Consider the following 14,415-nt stretch of genomic DNA (forward strand, 5'->3'; position numbering starts at 1 on the left):
GTGTTGCAACAACTCCCTTATAAACTAAAACAAATATTCTGGTGACATCTTCAACTAAAACAAATGTGTTCGCTATATTATCATGTTCAATTACACTTCATTAACAATGGAGAAGACAAACATGGACACAGAACTCAATATCTGAGCTGAAATAAACGACAAACAGGCAAAAAGACCACTGACTGAAACATATTGAAATATCTTCCCATTGAAGAACATTTGCTACATACACGCACACAATCACCTAATCTTGGATCTCCAATGGATAAGAAGCCAAACAGCCAAACAATCAACTACACATCAATGCTATGGGCTACAGGACTTTGTCACTGTGAAAATTCTATCTTCAAATGATCAATAAATGAGCGTGCTTCAGGTCCATCTCAAGCGCCCATACAATAAACTGTGTGTAGCCTACACTTAAGAGTAATGAAGCAGGGTTAAGAAGACAGTGAAACTGGTAATAGGTTTTTGATTAACTGCATGAATCATGAAAGCAGGTTAGTTTGGTTGGTATGGTTGGAATTTCTTGGTGGATTTTCCCTATTTACAATTTAATATCACATGTTTTAGCTCTCATTAGGAGCCACACTGAGCCGACCACAGGGTTTGAATCATGTGCTCACACACTGGTGCTTGCAGTGTACATGTTTGCTGCAACATCAACCGTGCCTAGACCACTGCATTATAAATGCACATATAGAACAACACGTGCACAGTCACAAGCATACACCTACACACAAATATGCACACACTATCTGTTGGACATGTTTGCCTGCACAAGAAGGACAGAACAACATCTCTGTCAGCCTGTAAATTGTAGCCGCACTCAAAATGCATACACGCGTATGCAGTTGGCAGGTAATAAGTTAGAGGGACATTAGAGGAAAGTACTTGTCATACAGAAATTTCCAACAGTAATGACAGGCCTATTAGATTAATTTCACACTCACAGTCTGACGTCTCCCAAGGGGGATTCACATACAGTAAACACAGATTCAGCAACCATAATCCTATGTAGCTTCACCCATCATGTGTACACGACCTCAACCCTTGCCCAGAGTGACATTTCACACAACCTTTTTCAATTCATCTTTATCTTATTTGGGCAAGTATCTCAGGAGCTAAACAAAAAGACAGCTCGGTGGTAATGATGTTGTTAATTCTGGAGCTGTTCCATAAGTGGTCCTTGGACACAGTGGGAATATGGGATGGGAATATGGGTTGGGCACATTTAAATCCATTCCTGTTACACAGCAGGGAGCCCTACATTCAATTAAAACTTATTTTGGCACCGTCATCATCACCCCATCCATTTAAAGGGGAACTGCCATTTTTCTAGCATAAAATATGATCATTTACTCACCCAGATAACTTTGGTGTCATTACAAGTCGTTCCGACGAAATTAGATCCAGCCGAGAGCCGCATATATCCATTTAGAACACGGCTCTCTTGAATACTCGATTCTGATTGGTCAATCACCAATATTCTGCGGTGTTTATTTCTCGATAGACCACCGCTGAGCGGACCGTTGCTAGGGACTCCATAGCAACGGCCGACTCTGCATGTCCGGTCACGGCCGCTGTTTTGCTGAGCCTCCTCCCGTTCGTGCATTTGAAGCCTTTGATAATCAATCAGTGGATCGATGGATTACCATACACGTTACGATGTATTGTGTGTAGTCGTACCTGTCATAAACAAGAGATTATGGGGTGCGTTTGTGTCGCGGAGCTACAGAGAGGAGAGGAGCTGTGACACGGTCAGAAGTTCTGATGCAAGTTTACTTTTCAGCCACGATGTGGAAATAACTTAGGAGCCTCCACTCTCCCTGTAACAGGTTACAAGTCGTTTATCTAACATCACTATTAGTCCGAAGCTATTTAATGACGGTAAAAATGAAACATAAAGTAAATATCCTGCATAGTTTCTCTTTTCTGTGCTGCGCTGGTCAGAGCGGCGTCCCGAGCAACGGTCTAATTTTACATGAATAAAATCTCTTTTTATCATTATTTTGTGTTACATTATTGAATGATTTAGTTGTAGGCCGTGTTCTAAGCGGGATAATGTATAGTTGGTCGGTTGTTATGGAGAAATAAACCCCTTCAGGTTGTATGAAACCCCTCCGCTTCGCGTCGGGGTTCCATACAACCTGTCGGGGTTTATTTCTCCATAACAACCTCCGAACTATACATTATCCCTTACATAATGCGAGTCTATGGGGCAACGGAATGCAGCCTCTAAATAACACATTATCTGCCGCGAAACTCGTTCTTTTCACCAATATTTTGTTATGATACGCTAGTGCTAGTCCCCTCTGAGTCCGGGGTTAGCAGTTATCAACATCCAGGTTCTGTAGGTTGACCTTCTATCCTCTGACCTGGATGATATCATCTGGGTGAGTAAATGAAAAACGGCAATTCCCCTTTAAGGGCATCACTTTCAGTCGTTTAGTTCGTTCAATGTCAACAGAGCATCCAAAGCGTCTAACTTGATGACATCTATTCAAATCTTGAAGCTCAAAGATCCAGCTCAGGGAGAACAGTGATATTAAAATGAATCTAATTGGTGTATATTCACTTCAACTTTGGGGGATGTTGGAGTAGATGTAATTGTTAATAATTAGTTACTTATCAACTCACTTAGAATTTAGAAATGTTAATTGGTGCAATGTAAGAGCTTAACATTGACAACCATTTGAAGTGCCCTGAATGCTCTAAAACACATGCATAACATTAGTGACAAAACTGCATCCTCATGTACAGTAAAGATCCTCACGTGTGAGCTACTGCAGCATGTGCATGCTGAGACATACACATATCAGTGCTCAAACAGATCCTACTGTATGCACATTTAATCAAGGATTACAATGATATTCATTTAGCAAAGCTATACAAATGCAAATGCCTGACATGTGAGCCCAGGCACTCTGGTTGTGTGGTTCAACATCACAGCGACACTGTTCTGTGAGACACTTTGATAAAGCCAGATCAAAGGAGAGTGAAGAAGAGGCATTCAAGACCTCCAACAATAGTCCTCGCAGAGTGCCTGTAACTGGCTTATAAAAGCACATGAATGAATAAAGATGAGGTTTGAGGCTACAAATGTCTGTAAACAAGCCTTATAAATGCTCTATGGATTTACAGAGGCGATAAGAAATGTGCACAAATGCACCCACACATGCAGAGATACACAGATTAATATGCACCCATTCACAAGCACCGCTCCACAACTCCGCTCTGGTGACACAACATACAGGTGCACAAAATACACAGGCTTTACTTTGAGGTGTATTGTGGAAGACTTTTCAACATCTGCCTACTGGGTTTTGCTGTTGTACATCAACCTCCTCCTAAATCTCCCCAGTCCTGCCCAGTATTCCAGTGTAACACTTTTCCTCACACTTGCTTACAAATCCAATCTTCTCATACTGTATATCCTGCTTCTCTCATTAACCATTTGCCTTGTGCTTTCCCCTCTCTCATTTCTTTTGCTTACTTTAACTATATTTCATGCTTTTACCTTTACCCTACGTGCTGCCCTCTTGCTGTTTTAACGCTGGACCTCAATAATCCACTCACTCTCTTTACATCTCCTCCTTCATCTGCTCTCTCTCTGGATTCTTTTTTTTTTCTTGCATTCAACCCTTCATAAATCTTTCCTTTTTCTCTTTCACACTTTCTTTGTCACTGCCTATCTCTACTATCGCGCTCCCGATTCATTGCATCTCCATTTCTATCCTCTCATCTCAGAGTTGTTTTATACTGGCTGTTTGCCACACTTAAATTTATTTTGGACTAAAACCTTGCATCTATTCCTTCTTAATGCTCGCCTTACAGCCTCCAGATTCTGTGCTAAGTACACTTGAAGGAAGCCACAGATCTGGCGTTGCAGCTTCTCCAGCACTCATTTTGTATCCTCACACCTCTTTCTACTCATCTTCCTTTAGAGAGCAGCATCATGGCAGGAGGGCTGCCTGACATATTTCACAATGCATCTCCCTGGGCATCTATTTTTTTTTAGTTCATTCCCACTCTTTCGTTCCCAGTCTTCCATTCCCTGTTTGATTTTACCTTTAGCAGGCGTACAGATGGCAGGAAGGCTGCATGGCACAGTTTTCTGATGGTCCAGTTGAGTGGCCGTGGTGCGTCCAGCTGGTTCATGGTGCCCACTCTTCACGGTGCAGCCACTGGTGCCTGGCGGCTTTCCCCGGCACCAGGATTAATGCTGCCCCACTAGGGGGGCAAAAATGGGAGAGGGTCTCCAACTCCAACTGCCGAAAAGCACGCAAGTCCCAGGGCATGACCCTCGACAAACAACCATCAACCACTACCTCCACCGCCGCCGCCACCACCACCACCTTCCAGCCTTTATTTCCCCAAGCAGATGAAGCTCTCACCTGGGCAGCAATCTGCCCCCTCTCCCCTCCCTCTGTGCCGTCTTCTCCAACGCGGCCCACACAGATCCAAAGAGTTCAAGGCAAGCCAAACCTGGAGCACCAGGATCATCTGATTCCTCTTCCACCAGTAGCTGGAGTGTACTCAGCTCTGGCGCGAAAAAACCCAGAGTGTGATATTTTCCCAAACAACAGAGCAGAGCGCAGCAGTGCACAGCAGAGAAAAAGAGCTTGTAATGTGAGAAGGATGCAGGTAGAGAAAAAGAAAGAAGAGAGAAAGAAGGAGGAGTGATGGAGATGTGAGGAGAGGGGAGACGAGCAGTGCAGTGCAGTGCAGTATAGCGCAGAGGACAGAGGAGAGGAAACGAGAGCAGCGCAGAGCGCATAAACGGAGCAGGCTGACAGGCAGCGGCTTAGATTTGAGGCTGCATGCACACTACTGTCTCCAAGATGAGAAAAAGAGAGAGAGAGAGAGAGAGAGAGAGAGAGAGAGAGAGAGAATGGAAAGGAGTGAGACAGAGGGAGCGGGGGAGAAAGAGAGGGGGAGACAAAATAAAATCCAATACAATTGATAAACAAGCTGAAATTGACACACTGGGGAACGGATGCAAGAGAAAAAAATTGCCTCTGCACGTGAGGAAAAAATAGGAGGGATGGAGAGAGACAGAGAGAGAGAGGGGAAGATGGAGAGAATGGGAAGGGATGTGATGAGGCACTGTGTGGTGGGCAAAAGGGAAATGTGTAAAGCAGAGTCAAATCTCTGTCTTATAGAGTGATTTCAGAGGGAGCTCAAAGACGTAAGCACATTAAACAACTTGGTGCCGTGGCAGCGGAGAGGGGCACGACCTACTTACCTATTTGCTTAAAAAGCTCTAAAGTGATTAAAGAACCCTAAAACAGGACTGTGTGACTTTCATACTGCATTAGCATAATTTAAATGTCCTTCAAATGCAATGCAGTCTGTTGTATTGAGATGAATGTTAAAACGCTATTTCCCTTTTTCCTAAGACTAAAAATAGCATCGTTGGACTGAATACATTACAAGTGTATTCAACCGTGACTGGTGTCTTTGACTTATAGATGACAAAAATGAACCTCTTTGTTACATTCTGCGACTGTTTTACCCAAGCAATACGGAAAGGAAATCTTTAAGAGCATGAAGCATTAACATTAATTGACTGTGTCAACCCTCCTGTATTAATCTCAGTTTGATTTGTCTTCATAGGTTAAATGTTTTTAGTCATCTATTTCTACAAAAACCTGAAATTATCAAAAAGAAAAATCATTGAAGGCTGTTTGATTCTTCTTGCTGTCTTGGGACACAAGGAGAATTTACTATGCTGTTAGCCTACAACAATTCACAGAGCAGTAACAGTAACCTGGAGTCTATAAACAATGGTGAACCTTATCAGCATAGTTGCAGCACTCAAAGGCTTGAATGCTTGATTATGAAGCACACACTGACAAAAACAGGCTGGCTTTCTTTACTTTTACTTATTCTCTTTAGGTATTTGAATTTGGTTTGCTTTCATTTCTATTTCTAATTACTCAGACTGTTTGTCTCTATCGAATTGACAATATTCACTCAACACCCCAATGCTTGTCAGAACAAACAATATGAAAAACACAAATTAACAACTCTCTTAGCGATTGTTTTGGCATGCTCAGGCTGGTGGGAGAGTGATTGGATGTGATCTGGTCCTCTGGTGTAGAGATAAAACCACTGAGGGTACAGAGGTGTTAATGACAACACATGATGTCTCCTGTTAGATGTAATGCACAGTGTTATTGTATCAAAATTGATTACATTGTCAAAATAAATGCAGCTGCATTTAGCATTAAAACATCCAACGCTGGGGCACCATATAGCTCACTGGTTTGAGCAGGTGCCCCATATGCAGCGGCAACAGCCCTCGCCGGCACCGATTCAATTCCCCCAGTGGCCCGTTGCTGCATGTCATTCCGCCTCTCTATGCCTCCCCATTTCCTGTCTTCTTTAACTGCCCTGTCAATCAAAAGGCAATAAAAACCAAAAAACATCTACTGCTACCTGTGCAACACGTGCTCTGCCTTGGTGGTATAAAATCTGCGCAGACAAAAGGTAAGCCTATGTATGTACATGGAATACAAAGTTTGCCTTAAGTGCCAGCTTTCATACAACAGAACCTTGAGGGAAATTTATGAGTTGTATGTACGATCTCATTCAGTGAGGAGAGACAAGCTGTCAGTGTTATCCTGGGAGCAAAATAAAGAACAAGAGTCATTTCACATTGAACTGAGTGTTTTTCTCCATTAGATTAAAAAGGAAAAACAATAGCTGCAATGCAACACAATATCAAACAACACAAATGATGCATCACCACATTGCTCTCAAACTGCATCTTATAATACATTGATGACAGTGTAGATGACCCTACTCTACAGTAATAGTAAAAGGCGTAATGGCTCTCTCGAGTCACCACCTCACTGTTAGTAGGTGTTTTGCCCTGACAGTCATGGACTGACATTAAGAATATCCACCTCACTGACCACTGGGTCCCTGAGGACCTCCAAGACCTCTGGGAGATGTGCCTGTCAACCATACAGCTAGTCACTGTGGAGATTTGTGTTTGAGTGAGAGAGAGAGAGAGAGTGAGAGAGAGAGAGAGAGAGAGAGAGAGAGAGAGAGAGAGAGAGAGAGAGAGAGAGAGAGAGAGAGAGAGAGAGACTGGTGGGAGGCAGGGGTGGTGGCAAAGGAAGGTGAGAGAGTGTGCCTGTCCCCCCATCCTGCTCGCATCACACTTCTTCATCTCACCCCATAAATAGTTCAGCAAACACATCTACAGCTCGGTGCAGTACCCTGCACTGCCAGCATCCTGACTCTAGATGGCAGCCTTCTAATGCACAATCTCCATGTCAGCCTCAGCACCAACATTCACTCCTGACTCTGGCCATAAGGCTACAAAACCAACAGTGAATTATGATCAAACTGCCAGTTTTTGTTTTTTTTTTAGGGGGGGGATCTTACTGCCATAATATCAGAATGCTTACCTTTTATTACAAAATGTGCCAGGGTCCAAGAGGACAAGTCTGTAATATCCCCCTGCCAACAAAGTAACATTCATACTTCAACCACCAGAGGGCATCAGTTCAACACCTGCCTCAGACGGAGTGTCTCGTTTGTTTGATCCTCTCACTCTTCTTGGCTACACTAATTATCACAACATTAAAAGGCATTAAACACTGGCATAGAACAAGACCAAACAAGATGAGATTTAAACCTCTCATAGTGATTCATTTCCCAATGGAGGCTTAACTTGGCTGGTGAGGGAGGCAATTTACTGTGAATTACTTGAGTGCTTCAGCATTTGCAGCTTGTACGAGATGGTGAAAGCAATACAATAAATATCCAAACACGCTTTTGCAACTCACATTTTCAGACGAGTGTTATATGGTTATCGAAGAGCGAAATGCACTTGAGGTAAATGGCATTTCTTTTTGATTTTTTTTTTCACACAAGAATTTTCAAATTGTTAACTTGAGCAGATATTGCCCTGTACTCATAGCATGATTAATGTGCAAACTAAAGTCACTTGGCTTAGTGCCTGTAGATGTGAAATTATGTGGTATTATGGAAATGTAAGAATGTGTGTGCACATCAGTGTGAATAATTTACCCAGAATCCATAAGCAGTTATGCGGAAACTGTACATTTCATCATCTGTAAGTGAATGAGTGTGTGCAAGCACATTTATGGGTAATAAGACCGAGTGGGTGTTCTGTTCCATACTCTGTCCCTTCTCCGAGACATCTCTGCTACAGGTAGACCTTGTGCCATCACCCATCTGCACTGTGACAGGAGTGAAAAAGGAGCCCATTTCCACCTGTCATTCAAGCGGCAGGAGCTCCAGAGAGAGTGTGAATCATCTCTGCTAGTATTTGTGCAAAAACTTCCTGTTAAAGAGTGAAGATCAGTGATTATATGCATATATACACAGCATTTCAACTGGAGCCCTGACAATATGGTGAAAAAGTGTCCTGACGAAGAAAGACTGGAATGAAGCATGTGTCAAGTACTGTATGCGCCTAGATGTCTCTTATGAAATTATGGCAATACACACTATAGAACAGTAAAGTTAGATTAAATAAATACATTTAAATGTTTTGTGTGAAGTACAGTATAGATGCAGATGCAGCATATGAAGTTGTGCCAGTTTACCTGTAAAAAATGTGTATGTGCCATGACGCTTCGTTTGAAGTGAAGATTTTGTTTCTACAGAAAGGCAACCATCTGACATGAGTATATTGCTGATGCAATTCCTATTTGTTGTGACTCATAACATTTAAAAGGTGTTTTGCTAAACCTGGTCGGAGGTGCAGATCCTGCAAGGTTGTTTTTTGGCCAAGAGACGCTAGGGGGAAGGCAGAGTCACCATTCTCCCTCACAACATGTTATAAGTCATTTATTTAAACATCACAATTACTCCACAGCTGTTTAATTCAGGTAAAAATGTAGCATAGTAAAGGTAAAAAATCTTGCATAGTTCCTCCGAACAATGGTATTACTCGTGAGACAGCCTCCAGACTTGCCCACTTGTGTACGTTTTATGATAGCCATACAGTAATGTACTTCTTTTGGTGAGTGAATTGGTAGCCTACAGTATATGTGGTACCGTAAAGTGTTATACGTAGACCACTGTCTATCTACCAAATGGACTCGCACAGTTACACATTGTCCGTTTTTTAGTAAAATAAGTGACTGAAGGTATGTGTTAACACAGCTGTCGGCTGTAGATTGATGGTGCCAAAAGTCTTTATCTAATTTGGCTTCTTCTATCTCTTCTCTATGTGATCCATGTCCCCTAGAGGATTCTCGTAAGTGACAGTTCAATACCTCCCTCCATATGCACTCAAACACACAAGTGAACACACACACTCACTTACACAGACACTACTACCCCCTACTTTCCTTGCCCTAAGGAAGCAGGAAGACTTCTGCTGAGTCGGGTACACTCCTCCATCTGGAGAGAGGCAATGATTATTAGCCTGCGGGATGGAACTGCTTGCACACAAGCAGACACACACTCACATACACAATATAGCTCATAAAATATGCTGTTTTGTCTACATTTTTTTGCTTCTCACAATCAGTCATAGTGAGCCACTATGTTTAGAGTCCAATCATCGATCAGATGTGTCCCACTATGGTATAATGCCTCTTAAAATGTCTGTAATGTGTCTTTAGCTTTCTAAATGAACTTACTCATGTCTCACAAGTTGTTGCATAAAGTGCCTGCCATCACATCCCTGAAATTAGGTCCACATTTTTCAGCTCTGACATTTAAGGCCTCCAGCAGTTCTGCTAAATGTTATCGACAGGCGCAAACGACTGTTGACAAACAGCAGCGTTATCAGTGAAGCCAGAGGTAACAGACTGAGAAGATGGTGGGCTTACTAATTAAAAGTAATGACCTGTACATATGGTAGTCACTTAAGCTACCCTTTATCACAGTTTAACACTGTGTCGTTTCTTATCAGTAAATTTTACTCTATAGATCCATCATCCTCTTTTTCTCAGTATATAGTCTAATCTGAGGAGTTTCAAATAATGAAAAATGTTTTTGTGACTTTCATATCAGCTCTTTGATAAAGGTCTTACCAAACTTAAAACATTCTACATTTCACCAGTCCCAAACCAGAAGCCCTTATCTTTCGCCTACCATAGCTGTTATTTCTGCTTTGCTTTGTATTCATGTTTGGGAAGAGACAAATAAGTGACAATAATAGGACAAAAGAGGAAAGTAAGAGCAAGGACAGCAGGAGAGTTGGATAACTAACATAAATAGGCTCATAATGAGCATAAGGGCCGATACAAGATGTGTAATATGAATAGGCCTACAATAAGTCAGGGTGTTGAACTGTGGCAAGTAATGAAACAGAGAGGTCTGGCATTGAGGCAGAGAGGAGAGGATGGAATTGAACATTCAATTGTGAAAATTTGGAGTTAAAGAAGAAAATATAGAAAACCACGTAGCGAAATGTCAGTAGTGTGTTGCAGAGCGAAGTGCACAAGAGAACACGAATGCGGCTAAAACACCACCACCAACTCTGAAGCAAGTAACCTTGCCGGTTTCGTTTTCACGTGGTGTACCATATGACAAGACCGAAAGGAGGTGGAAAAATCGCAAAAGACATGGTCCCGATATACACTGTCAAAAAGGCTTCCTATATTTGCTCCATTTCACAAAAAAATTGTAATGGTAATCGGAAATCGTGTTTTGAGAAAAAATAAAATCGGGATTTTATGTTTTGGCAAAATCGAACAGCCCTACTAACTGCTAGTCAGATTCTCACATCGCTAGTCAGCTATGCCTTTTCTCCCAAAGTGCATCCTCCCTGGATGTGAAAGTACTAACAGTGATGTGTCACTACACAAATTTCCAAAAGATGATAAAAAGAAGAAGCAGCAAGGGATTTCTTTTGTAAAAAGCAGAGATGTTAAGGAATTGAAGCTCACCACCAAAAGCCGCCTCTGCAATCCGCATTTTTCAACACTGTGTTTTTAAATGGTTTCCAAAAACACCTGGGATTCACTGATAATAGGCTGAAGAATGGAGTCAAACTAACCACCTTCCTCACAGACATCACCTGCTGCTCCGCCTGTGTCGTGTGCCACAGGAAAAACCTCCCAGTATGCTGCAGACTAAGAGAAACGAGGTTACCGGTTATCCTCTGGCCCAGAACAGGACTCTGGCTCTGGTGGCTTCAACAACACAAGGCTGTAACTTGCCGATATGATTGCTGGATGAAGTCATGTTTCCTTCTAGCATAAAGTGATGCGTAGCTGTTCCCACCACTTTCTCCTCAGAGTCAGTTAGGTCTAAAATTAGAGGAAAGCCTTTCTGTTGGTGAGGACATTTGAGACATTTTCAGTCGATTGTGAAGCTCAGCTTTGAAAACTGCAGCCACCATGATCTTATAAGTGAATGCACCGTTTCCTGAGACAGAAAGATTAGATATGAAACTGTAAATGGCGACCAATAGCAATAGAAATAACGTTTAGGGGTGCGATAACAAATTGGGAAACTAGAGATTCTTGGGCATATGTGACAGCTGGAGAGGAAAGGCACAGATAACTGACAAACAGTTCATGAAATGCCTTTAAAATAATTTTAGTAATAGAAAATGAAACATTTCTAATAAAAATAAAAGTCAAACCTCAAAAAGTTAAATAGGGATGATTTCACAATAAAAGCAGGGCGGCACAACTATGGAATGTGATATAAAATTGAAGTTTGACTCTAAATCAAAAGTGATCTTTGGATATCCGGTTCTAGAAAATTACCTTAAAGCAGATATCAGTGGAATGTTTTTGTTAATATAAGTCCTAAATAGTCCTAGTAGTCACTCTGCTCTGCTGTAACCCGAGGAGAAAATTTTCCTTGTGGGATACAAGTGTTATCCAATGAGGGGAGAGAACGGCATGAAGGGCTGTGTGTGCAGCCAAGGGATGCGCGTGAATGTGGTGACGTAGCACGAGGACCAATTGATGCCTGACAAGGGCGGGGGCTGCTAACTCATGGTGCGTTCAAGGAAACTCGTACTTTGTGTTTTTCCTTCCTGTGAAGTCATACCAGTTCGATCTGGTACGAGTTCACGGGTCGGAAGTTACGAGTGGCCGTTATAGGGAACTTTCACAGACAACAGGACGGTAAAAACACGAGCTACGGGTTACCTGGAACGCTACCAAGTCGTAGTTGTGACTTGAAGCTGTAACTTACGGTTTCAAAAGCCTGCCTTGAACACAGCATTAGCCGAAACGGCCGTGCCGCTGTTATCTGCTTTAATGGTTACAGACTGGAGGATGTAGCAGGAAGTGTCAGTGCTTTACAATGTAAGATTGGCCTCAAAATTGAAAAATGGTACAGTCCAGAGGTTATAGGTTTATGACTGAGTCATTGTTGCCTGTACTACTGCAAAGAAAGAAAACTACTGGAAAGCTGTGTGAGATATGCTAACCCACTGTTGGAATTCATTTATCAGAACGTCGCTGCCAAAGTGTTAAAGTTAAGATTCACAGGACACACTGATCGACTTACTCCTCTCTCTCAACAGGAGATCAGTGCAGTGCCTATCTGGTATTATCTGAAGCCCCCCAAGTCCCTGTCAGTCTCAGGCTGAATGCAGAAATACACTTTCTTTCTCATTCTCTCACTCACACACTTACACACAAAAATCTATAAATGCCAGATTAGCTTTTGCGCTCACTGATCTAATCTTCTGAGTCAACAGAGCAATGCAGACATGGCTCAGTGTCAGAAGCCACTATAATGAACAGTCAGTCATTTCACCCCAATCCTGTAGAGTAACTCGCATCTTTAAACCTAAAGCCTTATTCTTCAGTGCTCTTTGTGGATTTTCTATACTTTTGTTTCATTAATTCAATCCAGGATCAAGTTGAAAAAGTTTTAGTTAAACTACCACAGACAGAATTTTTTTTAAATTTTATTCATCATTCATTTGAAATCAGCTGCTTCGTTAAATTAATCTTAACTCACTCAGTGCCAAAAACGAGTTCCGCTAACCGCGGCTTATGCTCCGTACATCGGCCATGAACGGACCGAACCGGCTGTGAACAGATGGCCAGAAGCCCCCTGATCACGCCATCACATAAGTGTCTCATCAAACCGATGAACCCATGGCTGAACTCTTTGTTTTCATGTAATCAAAGTCTTAGGTATTCACGATATCAAAACAAAGTGGCTCTCTCACAACATGAACTTATCACATTTTTTCTTTGATCCAACATCCCACCAATAAAAAAAAAAGATTAGCCTATTTAGGTCATTCAAGAGAGAGACAGTTGGACAGACAGAGAGAATCATCGCAAAGTCAAAACTAGTCAAAAATAAATGGTTTCAAGTTCTGCTTGAAAATGTCTCCCCCACTTCAAACCTGTTTTTCTCAGCATTATCCTCCCAGAATGCTGAATTTGGAGAAAACATTCTGTGTTCAAATGAGGATAACTAAAAAGTGGAACATGCTACAAACTCACTTTTTTTCCCTGGTGAAAATGGAGAGTCTCCCCTTTCATTTGAGATCTTCTGTGCCATTTTAGTCATAGCACAATATATTCTGTGGCTGTTTGAAAAGTAGTAGAAATCCTCAAAAGTGCTGTCAGTGGCTGTACACTGAGAGAAATACTCAGCAGTGAATGAGTTAAACATGCCAATAATAGTGTGTATAAGATCAGCACAAGCCATAAGGCTGCTTTAATTCAGATGACATAATTTCCCTCTGGGCAAGAAGGCAGAGCTTGGATTGGTCTAGTTCAGGCTAGTTGTCTCTGAGTGTTTGATGTAGCTTGTGTTTCACAGTGGTTCCAGGTTGTCCTAAAAAATAAAACAGGCCTCAGTGCTCATTTGCGTGGACTGATGTGAAATAGTGGATAGTGCAGCTAATGGGTCAACCTCCTCCATTTTGTCCCTCTATCTTTGCAATGAGCCCCTGTTGAGAGGGACACACACGCACACAACATGCACGCCAAGCACGCCATACGCACACACACACGCTGAATGACTACCTGCAATGCCGTGTATGACAACAAAATGCCACACTCCCCTGACATAAATTCTGCATTAGTCATTGAGAACCTCTAAGTTGCCGTGGCAACATAAGCATTGTGTAATTGCCATCTTGTAGGTCGGTGTTATAAAGCTGGACCCACAGCCTAGTGGCCCCGGGGCCCCTGGTAATGGCTTTTATGGCAATTATTATTGCCACACCGCTACATCAGGAAATGCATACTGGGATATGCTTAACCTCAAAGCCCTGAGCTCATGGCATCAGACAGAGGAGCTTCAAAGCCACAGTTCAAAGAAAGGGTGCAACACGGGTTTCAGATCAACAGAACTCTATTCAAAGATCTCTAGATTTACATAAATAAAAATATCTACATTTACATTAAAATGACAGAGCTCCCGATCATAGGGTTTCCTCATTCAAAGTTTGACAGACTGGTTTGAGGAACGTCTGCAGTGAGT

The 14,415-nt window shown here is 42.1% G+C and overlaps 1 protein-coding gene across 9 annotated transcripts in view; it reads right to left on the reverse strand.

Annotated features, from left to right (window-relative positions):
* The window catches only part of trpm3 (transient receptor potential cation channel, subfamily M, member 3), a 138,466-nt gene that overhangs the window by 101,440 nt on the left and 22,611 nt on the right, over window positions 1–14,415 (reverse strand). For 2 of the 9 annotated variants that reach the window (XM_085787142.1, XM_085787139.1), the window contains exon 1: window positions 4,072–4,790. The exons of 6 other annotated variants lie outside the window; for them this stretch is intronic. In XM_085787142.1, the coding sequence (XP_085643268.1) occupies window positions 4,072–4,161 (90 nt within the window). In that variant the 5' untranslated portion in view covers window positions 4,162–4,790. Of the gene's footprint in view, window positions 1–4,071; window positions 4,833–14,415 lie in introns of those variants that run through there. One more of the 9 variants, XM_085787137.1, reaches the window with a different exon arrangement.

The sequence above is a fragment of the Trachurus japonicus genome, chromosome 9, assembly GCF_045865225.1.
Source record: "Trachurus japonicus isolate A0001 chromosome 9, Traja_1.0".
Classification (NCBI taxonomy): domain Eukaryota; kingdom Metazoa; phylum Chordata; class Actinopteri; order Carangiformes; family Carangidae; genus Trachurus; species Trachurus japonicus.